Here is a 21,025-nt window from a genome sequence, read left to right on the forward strand (position 1 = left end):
ATACTGTTTACTTACAGAACTAGCATGGAGACATTCCTCTCTCAACAACCTTGTGTGACGAAGCGGGACTGTTCTTAATGTTTCCTCTGAATAGTGTGGGGGCGCCTCAGTTTCCCCTATGCAGTTCTTAGATATCTAGGGGGTGGGATAAGGGTGTATGATCTTTGCAGAGCCCTAGAGGGCAGGGTTGTGCAGGGGTCTGGACACGAGAATGGCCGACACCTTGTTTCCTGGCAACTGATGGCCTGGGCCCTTCCCCCCTGCAAGGTGAGAGCTAAAGGGTTGGAGAACAAAGGAATCAGGTGACCTCCTGGCCCGGGAAAGGGACAAAGCCCAGAGGAGGAGGAGGGGCTGGAGGGAGTTTCAGTTTGGGGCTGGCTGGAGACATGGAGTGAAGGGCAGACGTGGTTGGACCCATCTGAGGGGTCCAGTTCTCTGCACCTAAAAGCTCTGTGCTAGACCATGTTCCTGTCGTCTAATAAACCTTCTGTTTTACTCGCTGGCTGAGAGTCACATCTGACTGCGGAGTTGGGGTGCAGGACCCTCTGGCTTCCCCAGGAGCCCTGCCTGAGCAGACTCGCTCTGGGAAGCGCACGGAGGGGCAGAGGAGGCTGAATGCTCCGAGGTCAGACCCAGGAAGGTGGAGCCGGGTGAACTGTGTGTCCTGCAGACAGGCTGCTCACAGAGAGGAGACTTCCCCAGAGTCCTGCCTGGCTTCATGGGGAGCAGATCCACAGCATCGCCCAGGGACTCCGTGACACCTTGTCTCCCCAACAAGCTGGCCAAACACAGCCACTTCGTTATAGGACTGTTTAACTTTCTTAACAGCTTTCACTCCATCTGAGACCTTCTCAAAGCTATCCAGGCTGGATCTTTCAACAGGAAAGTCAGTGGATCCATTCACAACAGAAAATTTCTGGCTGTTAGGAACCGAAACTTTCTTGATTAAATCACTTTCACACCCTTCAGTTGCAGTAAACTGCTTGCAAAGACTCCATGAGGATTCCTTTTCGAGGGGCTTTTCTATGCAACAATTCACCCCTCAAAGAAATTCTGCTCTTACCCTCTTCACCTAGGGCTTGCTCTAGAGGAACACTTTCCTGAGCAACAACAGACTCTTTCCGGGTCTCACTTACATCCCCTTTCAGGCAAACTGACAGACTTCCTAGATAAAAGGTCAGAAGCCTTCTCCTCCCTTTGCCACACACAAGTTCAGGAATCTTTTCCTTCTTGCAACACGTTTCCACACCCTCAGTAGGTAACACAATCAAATCACCTTCATGCTCTCCTTGTGCCCCGGCTAGGATCTCACCCTGATTAGACAGAGTTGCTACACCCTTTCCCAACAACACACTAGCAACAGGCAAAATACAAGCACCAGAATTGTCTGGTCTCTGGGATTTTACATAGACACTAACTGGATGCGACCTAGTTACAGGGCCATTCTCCCGAGCAGACACAGACTTAGGACCGAGCAGACACAGACTTAGGACCGTTCCCTTCCTGGGCTTTAGCTGAATCCAGAACCAACTCTGAGACAACTGCACGACCCTCAACCATCACAGGTTGAAAGGCCCCTTCTGTCTGCTCCACAGACAAAGAAGAGCCGGACACACTTCCTCCTTCACCAGACACACAGCTTGGGATCTCATTCCCCTGGTCCCCGCACACAGGGCTGGTCACAGACAACTGCTTGGAGATCAGGGTAGCTCCCTCCATAGGCAAGTCAATACCCCTGACAGACACAGGCACATTTCCTTCACTGTCCCAATTCTCCACACAGACATATAGGTTGGGGTCAGGAGTGGGAGCCTGTCCACCTCCCCACCCATCTGGTTGACGGAGTCGATGGCCTTGGGGCCCAGCAAGGGAGCTAGACACCAGGGCTTTTCCGCAGGGTCGCCCTCATTCAAATCTCCAGCCTGCTCAAAGGCAGTGAGGTGGCATCCACATCCCCCACCTCCTTAACCAGGGGCAGCAATTTCGTCTCGAGGTTCCCTGCGGAACTGGCCCCCCGGGGTCTATCCCCACTCACCCCTGGGAGGTCCCCTAGGCCTCTCCGCCCCACCACTGCCAGTTCATGCTGCTGCTGCTTCTGCAGCTCTTTCTCACAGTCCTCTTGCTCCCTCTGACTCAGCTCCAATCCCGTCCATCTCCAATCCCCCGATGGGGAACCCGATCATGAAGACCCCCGTCTGGTCGGGGACAGGAGTCTTGGGGATGTCTGGCTACCACTCCAGCTGCTCCCAGATCCTGCTATAGCCCCATTTGGGGTCAGGAATCTGCTCCTTAGAGCGGTCATCCTCCTCCAGCTGCACGATGAACTGTGCCTTGGTGAACTTTCCAATGCTCAACCCTCTCTTTCTGCACAGGGTTACAATGTCCTTCTTAAGGAGACGGTGACAGGCCATCACTCCGTTCTTCTCAAGTTGTTGTGGACTCATAGGCCTGGGTGCTCTCAGCTCCTCACAGTTTCCAGGGAGAACCCCTCGTGTGCCAGCCCTTCTCGAGGTCACCACCTCTTTGCCAGGTTCGAGCTACAGACTCCTCCGCCCCTGGGACCGCTCGCTGCAATCCCCAGGGGAACCCTGTTACTGCAAAAGTCCTTCTCTCTCCCAGGGCCAAGCCACAGGCTCCTCCGCCCCTGAGACTGCTCACCGCAGTCCCCAGGGGGACCCCATTACTGCACAGTCCTTCTCGCTGGTCACACACTCCTAGGGGTTAACCGCCCCCGAAACCGCTCCTCTCTGAGCCTTCTGCACGCTTGGTCCTCGCCAATCCCCCTTCGTTTTACTGTTCCCCCATCACTTACTGCAGGAAGTGCCGTCCACGGGGTGCAGTACATCCCACCTCTGCCACCAGTTGTCACGGAGTCCCTGGGCGATGCTCTGGAACTGCTCCCCATGAAGCCAGGCAGGACTCTGGGGCAGTCGCCTTTCTGTGAGCAGCCTGTCTTCAGGACACACAGCTCACACAGCTTCCGCCTTCCTGGGTCTGACCTCGGAGCATTCAGCATCCTCTGCCCCTCCGTGCGCTTCCCACAGCGAGTCCGCTCAGGCGGAGTCCTGGGGTCAGCCAGAGGGTCCTGCCCCCCAACTCCGCAGTCAGACGTGACTCTCAGCCAGCCAGTAAAACAGAGGATTATTAGACGACAGGAACATGGTCTAAAACAGAGCTTGTAGGTGCAGAGAACAGGACCCCTCAGCTGGGTCCATTTTGGGAGGCAAGTGAGCCAGACAACCAAGTCTGCCCTTCACTCCATGTCCCAGCCAGCCCCAAACTGAAACTCTCTCCAGCCCCTCCTCCTCTGGGCTTTGTCCCTTTCCCGGACCAGGATGTCACCTGATTCCTTTCTTCTCCAACCCTTCAGCTCTCACCTTGCAGGGGGGAAGGGCCCAGGCCATCAGTTGCCAGGAAACAGGGTGTCGGCCATTCTCTGTGTCCAGACCCCTGCACACACCTGCCCTTTAGGGCTCTACAGTGATCATACACCCTTATCCCACCACCTAGAGACTTAAGAACTGCATAGGGGAAACTGAGGCACTCCCACACTATTCAGAGGAAACATTAAGAACAGTCATGCTTTGTCACAGGGGGGACAGAAAGTAGGAAATGGGCTGCGGGGCTGCAGTGGGGGGACGGAATGGGGCGGGACCATGGGTGGAATAGGGGCAGGGACCGGGGGAAGGGGTAGAGAGGGGTGGGGCCATAGGCAGGGCTGCAGGCTGAGGAGGCGGGACAGGAGAGGGATGGCAGGAGGAAAGGGTGGTGAGGGATCCCCCTTGCTCTGGCCCAGGGCCCCAAGAAACCTTAATCCAACTCGGCCCGTGACTCAGCATCAATCGATTATTACTGTCAGTCCCGGGGAGGGGGGTTTGTGGCTGGGGATGGTGCCGGCTGGGCAGCCCCTGGGCCCAGACTCCTCTGTGCGTCCCCAGTGCGGGGGCAGCTGCGAGAGCATCCCCTGGGAAAGGCCAATGCTCTGCAGCTCCCCCTGGGGGAAGGGATCCCCCCTCCCTTGGCACCAAATCTCCAGGAGCTGCTGCTCCCCACTGGCTGGGGAACCCCCCAGTGACACTCTCCCCGCTCCCTGTCCAGGCGAATCCCAGGGCTCTGGGCAGAGCCTGACTCTGAGCATCCCATCTGGGTGCCGACCTTCTGAGGGTCCGGCTGGGAGCGGGGACGTGGAGCCAGGCCCCTCACCTGCTACCACCAGCTGCACGGGGTGGCTGGGCTGCGAGGAGACGAAGGGCTCTGATCGGGGCCGGTAGCTGCAGCAGTAGTTCCCTCCGTGCTGCCGGCCCACGGTGGGGATGTGGAACTCGGCCCCGTCCCCAGCAGGGTCCATGTGTCGCGGCGGGTTCAGGTCTCCAGCCTTGTGCAGGAAGAACCTCACGTCCCGGGGCTGCCCCCGACACCGGATGGTGACGTCTGCCCCTGGGGCGGTGACCCCAGTGGGGCTCAGAGAGATGGAGGGTCCGGGTAAGCTGGGATCTGCGCACAGGAGACAGGCTGTGAGAGCCAGACCCGGGCACCCACCCAGCCCCAGCCTCCCTGGCAGGGCCCAGCCACGGGCAGATCCAGGGCCCCGGGCAGAGATTCTCTCCCAGATCCCAGAGTCCCCCCACCCAGAATCCCGGCCCTGCGAGCTGGGCTCCCGGCCCCACAGATACCGAGCCACGGCTCCCTACTGCTTGGGATCCTCCTGTGCCCGTTTGTGGCCCCTGCCTCGTTCATCTGGCCTGCCCTGGACACACAGTGACTCATGGGCTTGTCTCCGGGGCCCAGCATGACAGGACCTGAGGCCCACACAGAAAGGGAGTCACCCTGCCAGCCCCCCAGGGAGGCAGGGAGGTGTCATTATCCCCATTCAACAGAAGGGGAAACTGAGGCACAGACAGATTCACTTTGTTTGTGAGCTCCCGGGGCAGGGACCATTTCTTCATTCTGTGTTTATGCAGCGCCTGGCACAAAGGGGCCCTGAACATGGCGGGGCCCTACGTACTCCTCCAACTCTAGGGATCCAGCGCTACTGAGGCCAGCGTTTGCAGACGTCTCCACTAACTGTGGGCATCTCGGTTTCTGGCGCTTGGCCTGAGGTCCCCCAAGATTGAGGCCCTTTTGAAGGACACTTTTGAAAATCATGACATGCTCCCATCACACAGAGTCTGTGGCCGCGCCAGGAGCTGGGCCAGATATCCTGGGTCCCAGCCCAGCACTGTGTCCACCAAGCCACCATTTCCCCTGCAGCCCCTGCCTCATTCAGCTCCGGCCGGGGCACTGCCTGGGGCGGGGCCTGCAGAACAGAGCGGAGGGGATCACAGGATTAAATAGCGACTCACGGCTCCTACCCACAAGGGGCAGCGTTAAAGTCACCTCCCTGCCCCGAGTCTCCAGGGGCTGCTGCTCCACGGGGGGAGGGATAGCTTAGTGGTTTGAGCATTGGCCTGCTAAACCCAAGGTTATGAGTTCAATCCAAGGTTATGAGTTCAATCCCTGAGGGGGCCATTTTGGAATCTGGGGCAAAAATTGGGGATTTGGTCCTGCTTTGAGCAGGGGGTTGGACTAGATGACCTCCTGAGGTCCCTTCCAACCCTGATATTCTATGATTCTATGACGGGCATCCCGTCAGGGCTGAGGGCAGAGCCTGGCTCTGAGCGTCCCATTAGCACCGAGCCCCTGTGAGGTTCTGGCTGGGGCTGGGAATGGGGTTGCCGAGCCGGGCCCCTCACCTCTCACCACCAGCTCCACGGGGTCGCTGGGGGACGATGCGGCGTACGGCTTTGATCTGTTCTGATAGGAGCAGTTGTACCTCCCGCCATCCTCCCGGAGCACGTTGCTGATGTGAAACATAGCCTCCAACCCCTTCGGATCCACCGGTGGGAAATGGCGTCCCTCTTTATTCAGCACGAACCGCATGCCCTGGTGCTGCCCCCGACACCAGACGGCCACGGCTCCCCCCAGGGAGACCCCCCCGCTGGGGCTCAGGGAGATGTTGGGTTTGGGGTAGCTGGGCTCTGCAGGGGGAAGCAGACAGGCCATGAGACACAAGCCCCGTCCTCACCACACAGCCTCAGTGGTGGGTCAGACCTGGCAGCCCTGGGGACGGGCTCCTGGATGCCTTTCCACAGGGGCCCAGAGTTTCCTCTGAGCCCTGGGCTAACAACATGAGACATGGAGAAACCCCAGCCCCTGGGGGTCAGAGCTCTGCTCCCTAGCAGGAGACAGGCCAGGCCAGTCTCCAGGGTCCGTTCACTCCCTGGCTTCTCTGCTGGGAGGGCTGGGATCCAGGTTCTCTCCCCAGCTAGGGGAAGGGAGTGGGGTGACAGCAGGAGAGATGGGGTCCAGGACTCCTGGGTTCTGTGCACTGCACCACCCCTGACTTGTAGGGGACTGTACAAGTCTCTACTTCACACTGAGGTTTATAACCTTCAGCTCCGCCCGTCACCCCCTAACTGATATGTCGGCTGGGAAAGGCCCCCCCTGCTCTGCAGCTCCCCGGCCGGGCGTCCTCTCTGCTAGGCCCAGGGCTTTACACAGAAAGAACTTCATGCCCGGGTACCAACCCTCACAGCGGATGGTGATGCTTCCCGCAAACCCCACCACCGTGCTGGGCCAGACGGTGGGCATGAGAAATTCTCGCCCTGCTTTCAACAAGAGACAGGAGTTACACAAGGGAGACACCCCACCCCTGTCTCTCTCCCGCCCCAGTTCAGTTCATCTGTCATTCAGCCTCTCTGGGAGTCTGTCCCCTACCAGGGATGGCACTGCCTGGCCATGGGGCTTGGGGAGAGGGGGTTCACCCATACGTAGCTCAGGACCCGGCTGCATGAGAGATCACCTGTCCCCCCGGCCCCACCTAAGGCCAGCCAGGGAGTCTGACCAGTGGCCCCCTGCTGCTCTGCCCCCCGCCTCGGGGTCGGAAATAGAGTCTGTGACCGGCGGGAGTCACACAAGACCCACCTTTCCCCAGGCCTTGGGAACGGGGGGCTGTGAGTGCAGGGGAGGGAGTTCTTGGGGGTGGATCTGGGGGTTTCTCCCCACGGCTGCACTGACCGTGAATGTGTCGGTTTCCCCTGCAGGAACAGAACCAGCGTCTGTCGGGCGGGGAAAGGGACTGAAACACCGACACAGCGATCATCCCCCACTCTCTTCAACCAATGGTGGATCAGTCAGTGGGCCTATGGGGCCTGTGTGTCCAGCTTGTTGGGGAGACAAGGTGTCACGTAGTCCCCGGGCCATGCTCTGGACCTGCTCCCCATGAAGCCAGGCAGGACTCTGGGGAAGTCTCCTCTCTGGGAGCAGGCTGTCTGCAGGACACACAGTTCACACGGCTTCCACCTTCCTGGGTCTGAACTCAGAGCATTCAGCCTCCTCTGCCCCTCCGTGCGCTTCTCACAGTGAGTCCGCTCAGGTGGGGCTCCTGGGGAAGCCAGAGGGTCCTGCCCCCCAACTCCGCAGTCAGATGTGACTCTCAGCCAGCCAGTAAAACAGAAGGTTTATTAGACGACAGGAACATGGTCTAAAACAGAGCTTGTAGGTGCAGAGAACTGGACCCCTTAGCTGGGTCCATTTTGGGGGGCAGTGAGCCAGACAACCACGTCTGCCTTTCACTCCATGTCCCCAGCCAGCCCCAAATTGAAACTCCCTCCAGCCCCTCCTCCTCCTCTGGGCTTTGTCCCTTTCCCGGGCCAGGAGGGCACCGGATTCCTTTGTTCTCCAACCCTTTAGATCTCACCTTGCAGGGGGGAAGGGCCCAGGCCATCAGTTGCCAGGAAACAGGGTGTTGGCCATTCTCTGTGTCCAGTCCCCTGCACACACCTGCCCTCTAGGGCTCTGCAATGATCACACACCCTTACCCCACCACCTAGATACTTAAGAACTGCATAGGGGAAACTGAGGCACCCTCACACCATTCAGAGGAAACATTAAGAACAGTCCCACTTCATCACATCTCTCCCCCCTTCGAGATCGAACTGAGCGGGGTCACTTTAGCCGGTGACCTGGGGAAGTTCGAAACCACCAACGTTCCCATGGATGCCCCAGCACCTCTCCCATTCCTTGGTTGGAGTTACACCAGGCCCTTCCAGTTTCATGCCCTCCCTTGGGTCGGGGGTGGTCGATAGCACTCGCAGGCCGCATGTGGGCAGGTTTATGAGGCCCGTGCCCTTTGACCACCCCAAAACCCCAGGGAGTCAAACTGGGATTGGGTCTTCTCCCCAACAAGCTGGCCAAACACAGCCACTTGATTATAGGAATGTTTAACTTTCTTAACAGCTTTCACCCCATCTGAGACCTTCTCAAAGCTATCGACACTGGATCCTTCAACAGGAAAGTCAGTGGATCCATTCACAACAGAAAATTGATGGCCCTTAGGAACTGAAACTTTCTTGATTAAATCACTTTCACACCCTTCAGCTGCAGTAAACTGCTTGCAAAGGCTCCATGAGGATTCCTTTCCTGAGGGGCTTTTCTATGCAACAATTCACCCCTCCCAGAAATTCTGCTCTTACCCTCTTTACCTAGGGCTTGCTCTAGAGGGACACTTTCCTGAGCAACAACAGACTCTTTCTGGGTCTCCCTTACATCCAGAATTACCTCTGGCCCATCTGGCCCATCTATTACCAGCAGGAGAGTGAGTTTGTGTGTGTGTAAGGGGGACGGAGGGTGAGAAAACCTGGATTTGTGCTGGAAGTGGCCCAACTTGATTATCATACACATTGTAAGGAGAGTGGTCACTTTAGATAAGCTATTGCCAGCAGGAGAGTGGGGTGGGGGGAGGTATTGTTTCATGGTCTCTGTGTATATAATGTCTTCTGCAGTTTCCACAGTATGCATCCTATGAAGTGAGCTGTAGCTCAGGAAAACTTCTGCTCAAATAAATTGGTTAGTCTCTAAGGTGCCACAAGTACTCCTTTTCTTTTTGCAAATACAGACTAACACGGCTGTTACTCTGAAAAAAGTTCAGGAATGTTTTCCTTCTTGCTACAGGTTTCCGCACCCTCAGCAGGTAACACAATCACATCACCTTCATGCTCTCCTTGTGCCCTGGCTAGGATCTCACCCTGATTAGACAGAGTTGCTACACCCTTTCCCAACAACACACTAGCAACAGGCAAAATACAAGCACCAGAATTGTCTACTCTCTGGGATTTTGCATAGACACTAACTGGATGCGACCTAGTTACAGGGCCATTCTCCCGAGCAGACACAAACTTAGGACCATTCCCTTCCTGGGCTTTAACTGAATCCAGAACCAACTCTGAGACAACTGCACGACCCTCGACCATCACAGGCTGAAAGGCCCCTTCTGTCTGCTCCACAGACAAAGAGCCAGACACACTTTCTCCTTCACCAGACACCCAGCTTGGGGTCTCATTCCCCTTGTCCCAGCACACAAGGCTGGTCGCAGACAACTGCTTGGAGATCAGGTTAGTTCCATCCATGGGCAAGTCAATACCCCTGACAGACAAAGGCACATTTCCTTCACTGTCCCAATTCTCCACCCAGCTAACAGGTAAGGTCCAGGGACACTCATCTTCCACTCTCCTCGCCTTCCCACCCTGCTGACTAGACACAGCCATCAGCTCACAAGGCTGCCTAGGCTCATCCAAACTTTCCTTAACCAAGCACCTTGCAACTCCCAACAGATCCCCTCTCCTGCCTGTGTCTCCCCCGTCTCAGCTGGGGTCTCAGTTCCCACTGTGCCCAGCGCTGCCCTTTTTGTCCCAGTGGGGGTAGGCAGCGAGCTCGCTGCTTTCCTCACTGCATCAGAGCCAGCCTGAGGCCCCCCCCTCAGGTGTGCAAGGGGGGCGGGGAGCATCTCTCTGTCCCACCCAGCCCCAGGGGTCTGGTGTGAAATGTGACGAAGCAGGGAGGGGGGAGTGTTGACCTGGGAATGTGCCCTGGGGATGGGAGACCTGAGAGCCTGTCACCTGAGCCAGGAGGGGGAGGGGGAGGTGACACCTCTGCCCAGGAATGTGGACAGAGGCTGCAGGAGGGAGCCTGCTGGGGGGGTTTAGTTTCAGTTTGGGGCTGGGTGGAGGAACACAGGGAACCCCAGGGCTGGGGTCTAAGCTCCCTGCTCCCCCAGAAGGACTCGACTGAGGGGTCCTGGGTGTACCCACAAGCTCTGTTTTGGACTGTGTTCCTGTTGTCCAATAAACCTTCTGTTTTACTGGCTGGCTGAGAATCTCAGTGAATCCAGAATCTGGAAACCATAGAGAGCTGCCCGGCCTGCGAGTGGCCAGCAGGGAGATGTACGCTAAACGTCTTAAGAGCGACCTGGTGGAGCTGTGCAGGCAGAGGGGGCTGCGCATTGGGAGGTCCACCAAGGAACAGCTGATTGCCCAGTTGGAGGAGAGGGATCGCGCGGATGACTCGATCCCTGTCCCAGAGGGAAGCCGCCCAGCTGATGCAGCGTGGGCACTGGGGCCTGACCAAGCTGGGAGGGGTCAGACTGCTGCCCAGAACATCCTGAGACCCGTCCTACCTAGGCCTGGGGTAGGGGTTGGGGGAAGCCCGGCGAATACCGAGGGCACCCTGACCCCATCAGTCAGCAGGGGATCCTCCCGGCAGAGCTCCCCATCCCTGGAGCGGATGCGGCTGGAATGGGAGAGGGAGATGAAAATGAGGGATCTGGAGGATCATGAAAAACAACGTCAACATGAGCAGGAGAAGGAGCGGGAACATCAGGAGAAGGAGAGGCAACGTAGGCATGAGCAGGAGGAGAAGGAGAAACAGAGACAGCATGAACTGGAGCTGGCCAGGCTGAGGAGCAGTGGGGCCCCGGCTGCGGTGAGTGAGGGGGGACCCAAAACTGCAAGGAGCTTTGATAAGTGCTTCCTGGCCCAGCGGAAGGAGGGAGAGGACATAGATAGCTTCCTGACGGCCTTTGAGAATGCCTGAGAGATGTACAGGGTTGACCCTGCAGACAGGCTCCAGTTTCTCACCCCCTTACTGGACCCCAAAGCCGTGGAGGTGTACAGCCGAATGACAGGGGCAGAGGCAGGGGACTACGAACTGTTCAAACAGGCCTTGCTCCATGAGTTTGGGCTGACCCCCGAGATGTAGCTAGCGAGAGATGTTAAGAGTAACAAGAAGGGTTTCTTCAGGTATGTTGCAACAAGAAGAAAGCCAAGGAAAGTGTGGGCCCCTTAATGAATGAGGGAGGCAACCTAGCAACAGAGGATGTGGAAAAAGCTAATGTACTCAATGCTTTTTTTGCCTCTCTCTTCACAAACAAGGTCAGCTCCCAGACTGCTGCGCTGGGCATCACAACATGGGGAATAGATGGCCAGCCCTCTGTGGAGAAAGAGGTGGTTAGGGACTATTTAGAAAAGCTGGATGTGCACAAGTGCATGGGGCCGGATGAGTTGCATCCGAGAGTGCTGAAGGAACTGGCGGCTGTGATTGCAGAGCCATTGGCCATTATCTTTGAAAACTTGTGGCGAACGGGGGAAGTCCCGGATGACTGGAAAAAGGCTAATGTAGTGCCAATCTTTAAAAAAGGGAAGAAGGAGGATCCTGGGAACTACAGACCAGTCAGCCTCACTTCAGTCCCTGGAAAAATCATGGAGCAGGTCCTCAAAGAATCAATCCTGAAGCACTTACATGAGAGGAAAGTGATCAGGAACAGTCAGCATGGATTCACCAAGGGAAGTTCATGCCTGACTAATCTAATCGCCTTCTATGATGAGATTACTGGTTCTGTGGATGAAGGGAAAGCAGTGGATGTATTGTTCCTTGACTTTAGCAAAGCTTTTGACACGGTCTCCCACAGTATTCTTGTCAGCAAGTTAAAGAAGTATGGGCTGGATGAATGCACTATAAAGTGGGTAGAAAGTTGGCTAGATTGTCGGACTCAACGGGAAGTGATCAATGGCTCCATGTCTAGTTGGCAGCCGGTGTCAAGTGGAGTGCCCCAGGGGTCGGTCCTGGGGCCGGTTTTGTTCAATATCTTCATAAATGATCTGGAGGATGGTGTGGATTGCACTCTCAGCAAGTTCGCGGATGATATTAAACTGGAAGGAGTGGTAGATACGCTGGAGGGCAGGGATAGGATACAGAGGGACCTAGGCAAATTGGAGGATTGGGCCAAAAGAAATCTGATGAGGTTCAATAAGGATAAGTGCAGGGTCCTGCACTTAGGACAGAAGAACCCAATGCACAACTACAGACTAGGGACCGAATGGCTCGGCAGCAGTTCTGCGGAAAAGGACCTAGGGGTGACAGTGGACGAGAAGCTGGATATGAGTCCACAGTGTGCCCTTGTTGCCAAGAAGGCCAATGGCATTTTGGGATGTATAAGTAGGGGCATAGCGAGCAGATCGAGGGATGTGATCGTCCCCCTCTATTCGACATTGGTGAGGCCTCATCTGGAGTACTGTGTCCAGTTTTGGGCCCCACACTACAAGAAGGATGTGGATAAATTGGAAAGAGTCCAGCGAAGGGCAACAAAAATGATTAGGGGTCTGGAACACATGACTTATGAGGAGAGGCTGAGGGAACTGGGATTGTTTAGTCTGCAGAAGAGAAGAATGAGGGGGGATTTGATAGCTGCTTTCAACTACCTCAGAGGTGGTTCCAGAGAGGATGGTTCTAGACTATTCTCAGTGGTAGAAGATGACAGGAAAAGGAGTAATGGTCTCAAGTTGCAGTGGGGGAGGTTTAGGTTGGATATTAGGAAAAACTTTTTCACTAGGAGGGTGGTGAAACACTGGAATGCGTTACCTAGGGAGGTGGTGGAATCTCCTTCCTTGGAAGTTTTTTGGGTCAGGCTTGACAAAGCCCTGGCTGGGATGATTTAATTGGGGATGGGTCCTGCTTTTGAGCAGGGGGTTGGACTAGATGACCTCCTGAGGTCCCTTCCAACCCTGATATTCTATGATTCTATGTACCGGAGAAGGTTCCGGAGTCAGCGTAAAATGCCTGAGGTCACATACCTACAACTGGTCAACCGAATGCAGGGATATGCCCGCAAGTGGATAGCTGGGCTCAAGGTAAAGAGGACCTGCTTGACCTAATCGTACTGGAGTAACTGTATGAACAGTGCCCTTCCGACCTGAGGCTGTGGTTGGTGGACAAAAAGCTCGAGAACCCCCAGGACGCAGGGCAGCTGGCCGACGAGTTTGTGAACAGTCAGGGGGTAGCAGAGAGCAGTCCCAAAAGAACAGGCCCCCCCCGATGCAGAGAGAGAGTCACCATGGGGCCTCCCAGCGGGGAAATAGGGAGAGCCCCCTCCCAAGGGGAATGCCTGGCGTAAGGCCCCTCCAACCGCTCGAGGGGACCAACGTGACCTGAGCTGCTATCACTGTGGCCAGAGAGGCCACGTATGGACCCAGTGCCCCAGGCTCAGGGACAGACTGAGCAGACCCAACCTACCCAGGCTTAACTGGGCAGGGACCCAGCTGCACGAGGGGAAGACAACACAGGCAAGGGGGGCTGCCAGTTTACCACCTGCTCAGGAGGGAAGAGTACCCCAGGCCAGCTCCGCCAGAGGGCTGGATGCTCTGGACTCAGGGTGCTCGGTTTACAGGGTGGGCGCGGGGCTGTCCCTCCGGAGAGAGTGCCTTGTTCCCCTGGAGGTGGATGGGAGGAAGGTCAATGGATACTGGGATACGGGCGTGGAGGTGACGCTGGCCCGGCCCGAGGTGGTGACCCCAGATCGGGTGGTGCCCAACACCTACCTGACTCTGACGGGGGTGGGCAGCACCCCATTTAAAGTGCCCGTGGCAAGGGTACACCTGAAATGGGGGGCCAAGGAGGGCCCCAAGGATGTGGGGGTACATCCATTTGCCCACTGAGGTTTTGATGTGGGGAGACCTAGAGGACTGGCCAAGCAAGCCCCAGACCGCCCTGGTTGTGACCCGTAGCCAGAGCCAGGGAGGGGCACTGCGCCCCGACCTTGGGGAGGGTACCACACCGGAGGCGCAGGACACTACCCTGGTGGGGAGGGAGCGCCGAGGGGCACGGCTCAGAGAGGCTGAGGCCTCAGACCCGGCCAATGAGGGGGAACCGGTCCCCAGCCCTTCCCCAGCTGCTGAGTTCCAGGCCGAGTTCAGGAAAGATCCCTCCTTGTGGAAGCTCAGGGACCTGGCCGACCTCAGTGTGCTACGGACCATGAGGAGAGGCTGCCAGGAGAGGTTCCTGTGGGAGAAGGGGTTCCTATACCGAGAATGGGCTCCCACAAGGGAAGTAGAGTCCTGTGGGATCAGGAGGCAGCTGGTGGTCCCCCAGAAGTATCGCTGCAAGCTCCTGTACCTGGCCCATGACATCCCCCTCGCAGGGCACCAGGGAATCCGGCGCACCCGGCAGAGGTTGCTACAGAACTTTCACTGGCCCGGGGTCTTTACCACGGTCCGGCAGAATTGCCGATCCTGTGACCCCTGTCAGAGGGTGGGGAAGGCCCGGGACAAGGGGAAAGCGGCTTTGAGACCTTTGCCCATCATAGAGGAGCCTTTCCAGAAGGTGGCCATGGACATCGTGGGGCCTCTCAGCAAGATGACCCGGTCGGGGAAGAAATACATTCTGGTCGTGGTAGATTTCGCCACCCGCTACCCCGAGGCAGTGCCCTTAGCTTCCACTGAAGCCGACACCGTGGCCGATGCGCTCCTGACCATTTTCAGCCGAGTGGGGTTCCCCTAGGAAGTGTTGACAGACCAAGGCTCCAACTTCATGTCGGCCCTGCTCCGGTGCTTGTGGGAGAAATGTGGGGTCCGGCACGACTGGGCCTCAGCTTATCACCCCCAGTCCAATGGGCTGGTGGAGAGGTTCAAGGGGACACTAAAGATGATGCTGAAAACCTTTATGAACCAGCACCCGCAGGATTGGGACAAGTACTTACCTCACCTGCTGTTCAAGTACAGGGAGGTGCCCCAGGAGTCTACCGGATTTTCGCCTTTCAAACTGTTATATGGCAGGAGGGTGAGGGGCCCCCTGGACCTGATGAGAGACGAGTGGGAGGGGAAGGCCACTCCCGATGGAGAGTCAGTAGTGGAGTATGTCCTGATCTTCCGAGAGAGATTGGCTGAACTCATGGGCCTGGCCAGGGAGAATCTGGCCAGAGCCCAGAAGAAGCAGAAGGTCTGGTATGACCGCACGGCGCGGGCCCGTGCCTACACCACCGGGGATCCGGTGATGGTTCTCATCCCAGTGAAAAAGAACAAACTACAGGCCGCCTGGGAGGGCCCTTTCAAGGTCGTCAAGCAGCTCAATGAGGTAAACTATGAGGTGGAGCTGTCTATCCAGGCGCACCACCGCCGGGTGTACCATGTGAATATGATGAAGCCATATTATGCCAGGGAGAATGTGGTGTTGGCCGTGTGTGGACAGTGGGAGGAGCAGGGAGATGACCCTTTAGTAGATCTATTCCCTGGGACCAGAGCTGGTTCCCCCCTGGAAACAATTCCCCTCTCAGATCAGCTGACCCCTGGCCAGCAAGCTGAGGTCAGGGGGGTGCTGCATCCGTACGGACAGCTGTTTTCCAACCAGCCTGGATGCAGTAATCTGACTGTCCACAGGGTGCAGACAGGGTCGCACCCGCCGATAAGATGCTCCCCCTTCCGAGTCACAGGGAAAACTGCTCAGGACCTGGAAAGAGAGGTCCGGGACATGCTGGCTTTGGGGATGATCCAGCCATCTGCCAGCCCTTGGGCCTCACTGGTGCTGCTGGTCCCCAAAAAGGACGGGTCGGTCCGGTTCTGTGTGGACTATCGGAAGCTCAATGCCATCACTGTGTCTGATGCCTACCCCATGCCCAGGCCTGACGAGCTCCTAGACAAGCTGGGAGGAGCTTGATACCTGAGGGGGATGGAGAGTTTTGCCGTGGCGTATATTGATGACATCTGTGTGTTTAGCCAGACCTGGGAGGACCATGTGTCCCAGGTTAGACAAGTGCTGGACCGACTCCAGGGGGCTGGGCTGACTGTAAAAGTGGAGAAGTGCAAGGTGGGGATGGCGGAAGTATCTTACCTGGGCCATCGGGTGGGGAGCGGCCGCCTAAAGCCGGAACCAGCAAAGGTGGAGGTGATCAGAGACTGACTCGCTCCCCACACCAAAAAGCAGGTCCAAGCCTTTACTGAGTTGGCAGGATACTACTGAAGGTTTGTGCCACCCCCATCACTGAGCTATGAAAGAAGGGGAAGCCAGACAAGGTGGTCTGGACTGAGCAGTGCCAGGAGGCTTTCTGGGTGCTGAAGGAGGCTCTGGTCAGTGGCCCAGTTCTGGCAAACCCAGACTGTGACAAACCCTTTATGGTGTTCACCGACGCCTCAGACACGGGACTGGGGGCGGTGTTAATGCAGGAGGATGAAAAGGGGGAGAGACACCCCATCGTGTACCTGAGCAAGAAGTTGCTACCCCGGGAGCAACACTACGCGGCCGTCGAGAAGGAGTGCCTGGCCATGGTGTGGGCCCTCAAGAAACCAGAGCCCTATCTCTTCGGGCGACACTTCACCGTGTACACCGACCACTCTCCCCTGACCTGGCTTCACCAGATGAAAGGAGCCAACGCCAAACTCCTGAGAAGGAGCCTGCTCCTGCAGGATTACGACATGGACGTGGTCCACGTGAAGGGAAGTGCCAACCTGATAGCGGATGCGCTGTCCCGGAGAGGGGGGCCTGAACTTCCCCAGGTCACTGGTCACAGTGACCCCGCTCAGTTCAGTCTGGAAGGGGGGAGAGATGTGAGGATGTGACGCAGCAGGGAGGGGGGAGTGTTGACCTGGGAATGTGCCCTGGGGACGGGAGACCTGAGAGCCTGTCACCTGAGCCAGGAGGGGGAGGGGGAGGTGACACCTCTGCCCAGGAATGTGAACAGAGGCTGCAGAAGGGAGCCTGCTGGGGGGGTTTAGTTTCAGTTTGGGGCTGGGTGGAGCAACGCAGGAAACCCCAGCGCTGGGGTCTAAGCTCCCTGCTCCCCCAGAAGGACTTGACTGAGGGGTCCTGGGTGTACCCACAAGCTCTGTTTTGGACTGTGTTCCTATTTTCCAATAAACCTTCCGCTTTACAGCCTGGCTGAGAGTCTCAGTGAATCCCAGGAAGAGGGGTGCAGGGCCTGGACTCCCCCACACTCCATGACAACTGGTTACAGGCCTTGCCGCTCCTCCCCCCTGCCAGCCAGGTCATTTGCATTTTCACTGACCATTTCCCTCTCCACCAATTGGTTCCCTGGATTCAAATTCAAACCCTCGGCAGTTACAGGAGCAGGACCTGGATCCTGTCCCAAAGAGACACAGTCACCCCACAACAGGATCTCGCAGTTGGTATCCTGGAGCACCCCAACGGCCGGCCAGCCCGACCCCTCCTGGGTCTGCACAGGGGTCTGGGCCATAGGCAGGGTGAGGGGCTTCGTCCCTGGGACCCTCACCCAGCTCACACAGCCCCTCAGCATCTGAGGCTGCACCACCCAGGGCCTGACTCCAGGTCCCTCTGACCCAGGGTCTCACCACCCCAGGAATGTCTCCCCATTGACCATCACCTTCTGCTCCCACTGGGGGTCCCAGGGGCCTGGCCCCAAGAAACTCCACACAGACATATAGGTTGGGGTCAGGAGTGGGAGCCTGTCCACCTCCCCACTAACCTGGCTGACGGAGTCGATGGCCTTGGGACCCAGCAAGGGAGCTAGACACCGGGGCTTTTCCGCAGGGTCCCCCTCATTCAAATCTCCAGCCTGCTCAAAGGCAGTGAGGTGGGCATCCACATCCCCATGTCCTTATCCAGGGGCAGCAATTTAGTCTCGAAGTTCCCTGTGGAACTGGCCCCCCGGGGTCTATCCCCACTCACCCCTGGGGGGTCCCCTAGGCCTCTCCGCTCCCCCACCGCCAGTTCATGCTGCTGCTGCTTCTGCAGCTCTTTCTCGGGCTCTCGCTGTCTCTCACAGTCCTCTGGCTCTCTCGGACTCAGCTCCAATCCCGTCCGTCTCCGATCCCCCGATGGGGAACCCGATTGTGAAGACCCTCATCTGGTCCGGGACAGGAGTCTTGGGGATGCCTGACTCCCACTCCAGCTGCTCCCAGATCCTGCTATAGCCCCATTTGGGGTCAGAAATCTGTTCCTTAGAGCGGTCATCCTCCTCCAGCTGCACGATTAACTGTGCTTTGGTGAACTTTCCAATGCTCAACCCTTTCTTTTTGCACAGGATTATAATGTCCTTTTTAAGGAGACGGTGACAGGCCATCACTCCGCTCTTCCCAAGTTGTTGTGGACTCACAGGCCCGGGTGCTCTCAGCTCCCCACGGTCTCCAGGGAGAACCCCTAGTGTGCCAGCCCTTCTCGAGGTCACCACCTCTTTGCCAGGGTCGAGCTGCAGACTCCTCCGCCCCGGGACCGGTCGCTGCAATCCCCCGGGGGACCCTGTTACTGCAAAAGTTCTTCTCGCTGGTCACACACTCCCAGGGGTTAACCGCCCCCTGAAACCGTCTCTCTCTGAATCTTCAGCACGCCTGGTCCTCGTCAATCCCCCTTTGTTTTACTTCTCCGCAATCACTTACTGCAGGAAGTGCCAACCATGGGGTGCAGTAGATCCCACCTCTGCCACCAGTTGTCACGGAGTCCCTGGGTGAAGATCTGGAACTGCTCCCGATGAAGCCAGGCAGGACTCTGGGGAAGTCACCTTTCTGTGAGCAGCTTGTCTGCAGGACACACAGCTCACACAGCTTTCAGCTTCCTGGGTCTGACCTCGGAGCATTCAGCCTCCTCTGCCCCTCCGTGCGCTTCCAACAGCGAGTCTGCTCAGGCAGGGATCCTGGGGAAGCCAGAGGGTCCTGCACCCCAACTCCGCAGTCAGACGTGCCTCTCAGCCAGCCAGTAAAACAAGGTTTATTAGACGACAGGAACATGGTCTAACACAGAGCTTGTAGGTGCAGAGAACAGGACCCCTCAGCTGGGTCCATTTTGGGGGGCAGTGAGCCAGACAACCCCGTCTGCCCTTCACTCCATGTCCCAGCAAGCCCCAAACTGAAATTCCCTCCAGCCCCTCCTCCTCCTCTGGGCTTTGTCCCTTTCCAGGGCCAGGAGGTCACCTGATTCCTTTGTTCTCCAACCCTTTAGCTCTCATCTTGCAGGGGGGAAGGGCCCAGGCCATCAGTTGCCAGGAAACAGGGGATTGGCCAGTCTCTGTGTCCAGACCCCTGCACACACCTGCCCTCTAGGGCTCTGCAATGATCACACACCCTTACCCCACCACCTAGATACTTAAGAACTGCACAGGGGAAACTGAGGCACCCCCACACTATTCAGACGACCCATTAAGAACAGTTCCCCTTCATCACAGCTCATCTCCAGGGTCCATTCACTCCCTGGCTTCTCTGCTGGGAGGGCTGGGAGCCAGGTTCTCTCCCCAGCTCTGGGAAGGGAGTGGGGTGACAGCAGGAGAGACGGGGTCCAGGATTCCTGGGTTCTGTGCAGTGCACCACCCCTGACTTGTAGGGGACTGTACAAGTCTCTACTACACACTGAGGTTTATAACCTTCAGCTCCGCCCGTCACCCCCTAACTGATATGTCGGCTGGGAAAGGCCCCCCCTGCTCTGCAGCTCCCCGGCCGGGCGTCCTCTCTGCTAGGCCCAGGGCTTTACGCAGAAAGAACTTTATGCCCGGGTACCGACCCTCACAGCGGATGGTGATGCTTCCCGCAAACCCCACCACCGTGCTGGGCCAGACGGTGGGCGTGAGAAATTCTCGCCCTGCTTTCAACAAGAGACAGGAGTTAAACAAGGGAGACACCCCACCCCTGCCTCCCTCCCGCCCCAGTTCAGTTCATCTGTCATTCAGCCTCTCTGGGAGTCTGTCCCCTACCAGGGATGGCACTGCCTGCCCATGGGGCGTGGGGACAGGGGATTCACCCATACATAGCTCTGGACCCGGCTGCATGAGAGATCACCTTTCCCCACGGCCCCACCTAAGGACAGTCTGGGAGTCTGACCAGTGGCCCCCTGCAGCTCTGCCCCCCGCTTTGGGGTCGGAAATAGAGTCTGTGACCGGCAGGAGTCACACAAGACCCTCCTTCCCCCAGGCCTTGGGAACAGGGGGCTGTGAGTGCAGGGTAGGAAGCGGTTGGGGGTGGATCTCGGGGCAGGGGTGGATCTGGGGGGTTCTCCCCCATGGCTGCTCTGACCGGAAACCTTTCGGTTCCCTGAGGGGATCTAGAGCCCACGGACAGGCCCTTTTAGCGTTTGTATGAGCTGAAATAAATCCACATGTCCCTCCCGCCGATCCTCACAGCCTGGGTGGGGCAGAACTTTGAACCAGTGAACGGTTCAAATCCTGGCTTCTTTGTCAGAGCCTGGGAGCCAGATTCGGCTCCTAGTAACTCCATGGGGTCGGGAGAACTGTGACAGGTCTTCACAGGGCGAGTTTGGGTTGTGTTTTGGGGAAGGTTCAGGGCTCGATTCCTCTTTTCCCCACCCCACGCATTCCCTCCCCCATCCTTGATGTTACCACAGACCTCCCCACAGGTTACTCACCTCCCCACGCCCCGCTGTGCCCCGCCAGCCAGCAGCCTGGAGAGAAAAGTGGTGTTAAGGGGTCACATCCCAGAGCAACTGGATCCTACACCCTGGTCTCAGATTCCCCCTGCCCCGCATGGCCACACGCCCTGGTCTCAGATCCCCACCATGGCCACACGCCCTAATCTCAGATCCCCCCGCCCCGCATGGCCACACGCCCTGGTCTCAGATCCCCCCCGCCCCGCATGGCCACACGCCCTGGCTGTCTCCGATACTTACTGAGGAGGATGATGGTGAGAGCAGACACCATGATGGGGCAGTGGGGGGCCCCCCAGTGCTGCCACCAACACCCCAGTGTCCAGCTCCACCCAGCCTGAGGCCCGAGTGTGAGCAGAATGAGGAACTGCGCCGGGGGCTGCAGCCCCAGGAACCCCGTGATGCGCTCGGCCCCTTTCTTCCCCATCAGCTGGTTTCTCTGCAATCTCCAGCCCAAATCTACCACGGTCAGAGCAAAGCCAGCTCCCTGCAACGCCCAGCAAACCACATCCCCTCCTGCAGCTGGGCTCCCAGCCCCACAGAC

At 57.6% G+C, this 21,025-nt stretch overlaps 1 protein-coding gene across 1 annotated transcript in view; it reads right to left on the bottom strand.

Annotated features, from left to right (window-relative positions):
• LOC125627942 (immunoglobulin superfamily member 1) overlaps nucleotides 1-20,802 on the bottom strand; it is a 101,819-nt gene extending 81,017 nt beyond the window's left edge. Inside the window, exons 1-4 of the mRNA XM_075122313.1 lie at nucleotides 20,725-20,802; nucleotides 20,464-20,499; nucleotides 5,733-6,017; nucleotides 4,204-4,494 (exon numbers count right to left, since the gene is read on the bottom strand). Of these exons, the coding sequence (XP_074978414.1) occupies nucleotides 4,204-4,494; nucleotides 5,733-6,017; nucleotides 20,464-20,499; nucleotides 20,725-20,755 (643 nt within the window). The 5' untranslated portion in view covers nucleotides 20,756-20,802. The remainder of the gene's footprint in view (nucleotides 1-4,203; nucleotides 4,495-5,732; nucleotides 6,018-20,463; nucleotides 20,500-20,724) is intronic.
• Nucleotides 20,803-21,025: the final 223 nt, after the last annotated feature.

The sequence above is a fragment of the Caretta caretta genome, chromosome 23 (genome assembly GCF_965140235.1).
Source record: "Caretta caretta isolate rCarCar2 chromosome 23, rCarCar1.hap1, whole genome shotgun sequence".
In the NCBI taxonomy this organism is placed as follows: domain Eukaryota; kingdom Metazoa; phylum Chordata; order Testudines; family Cheloniidae; genus Caretta; species Caretta caretta.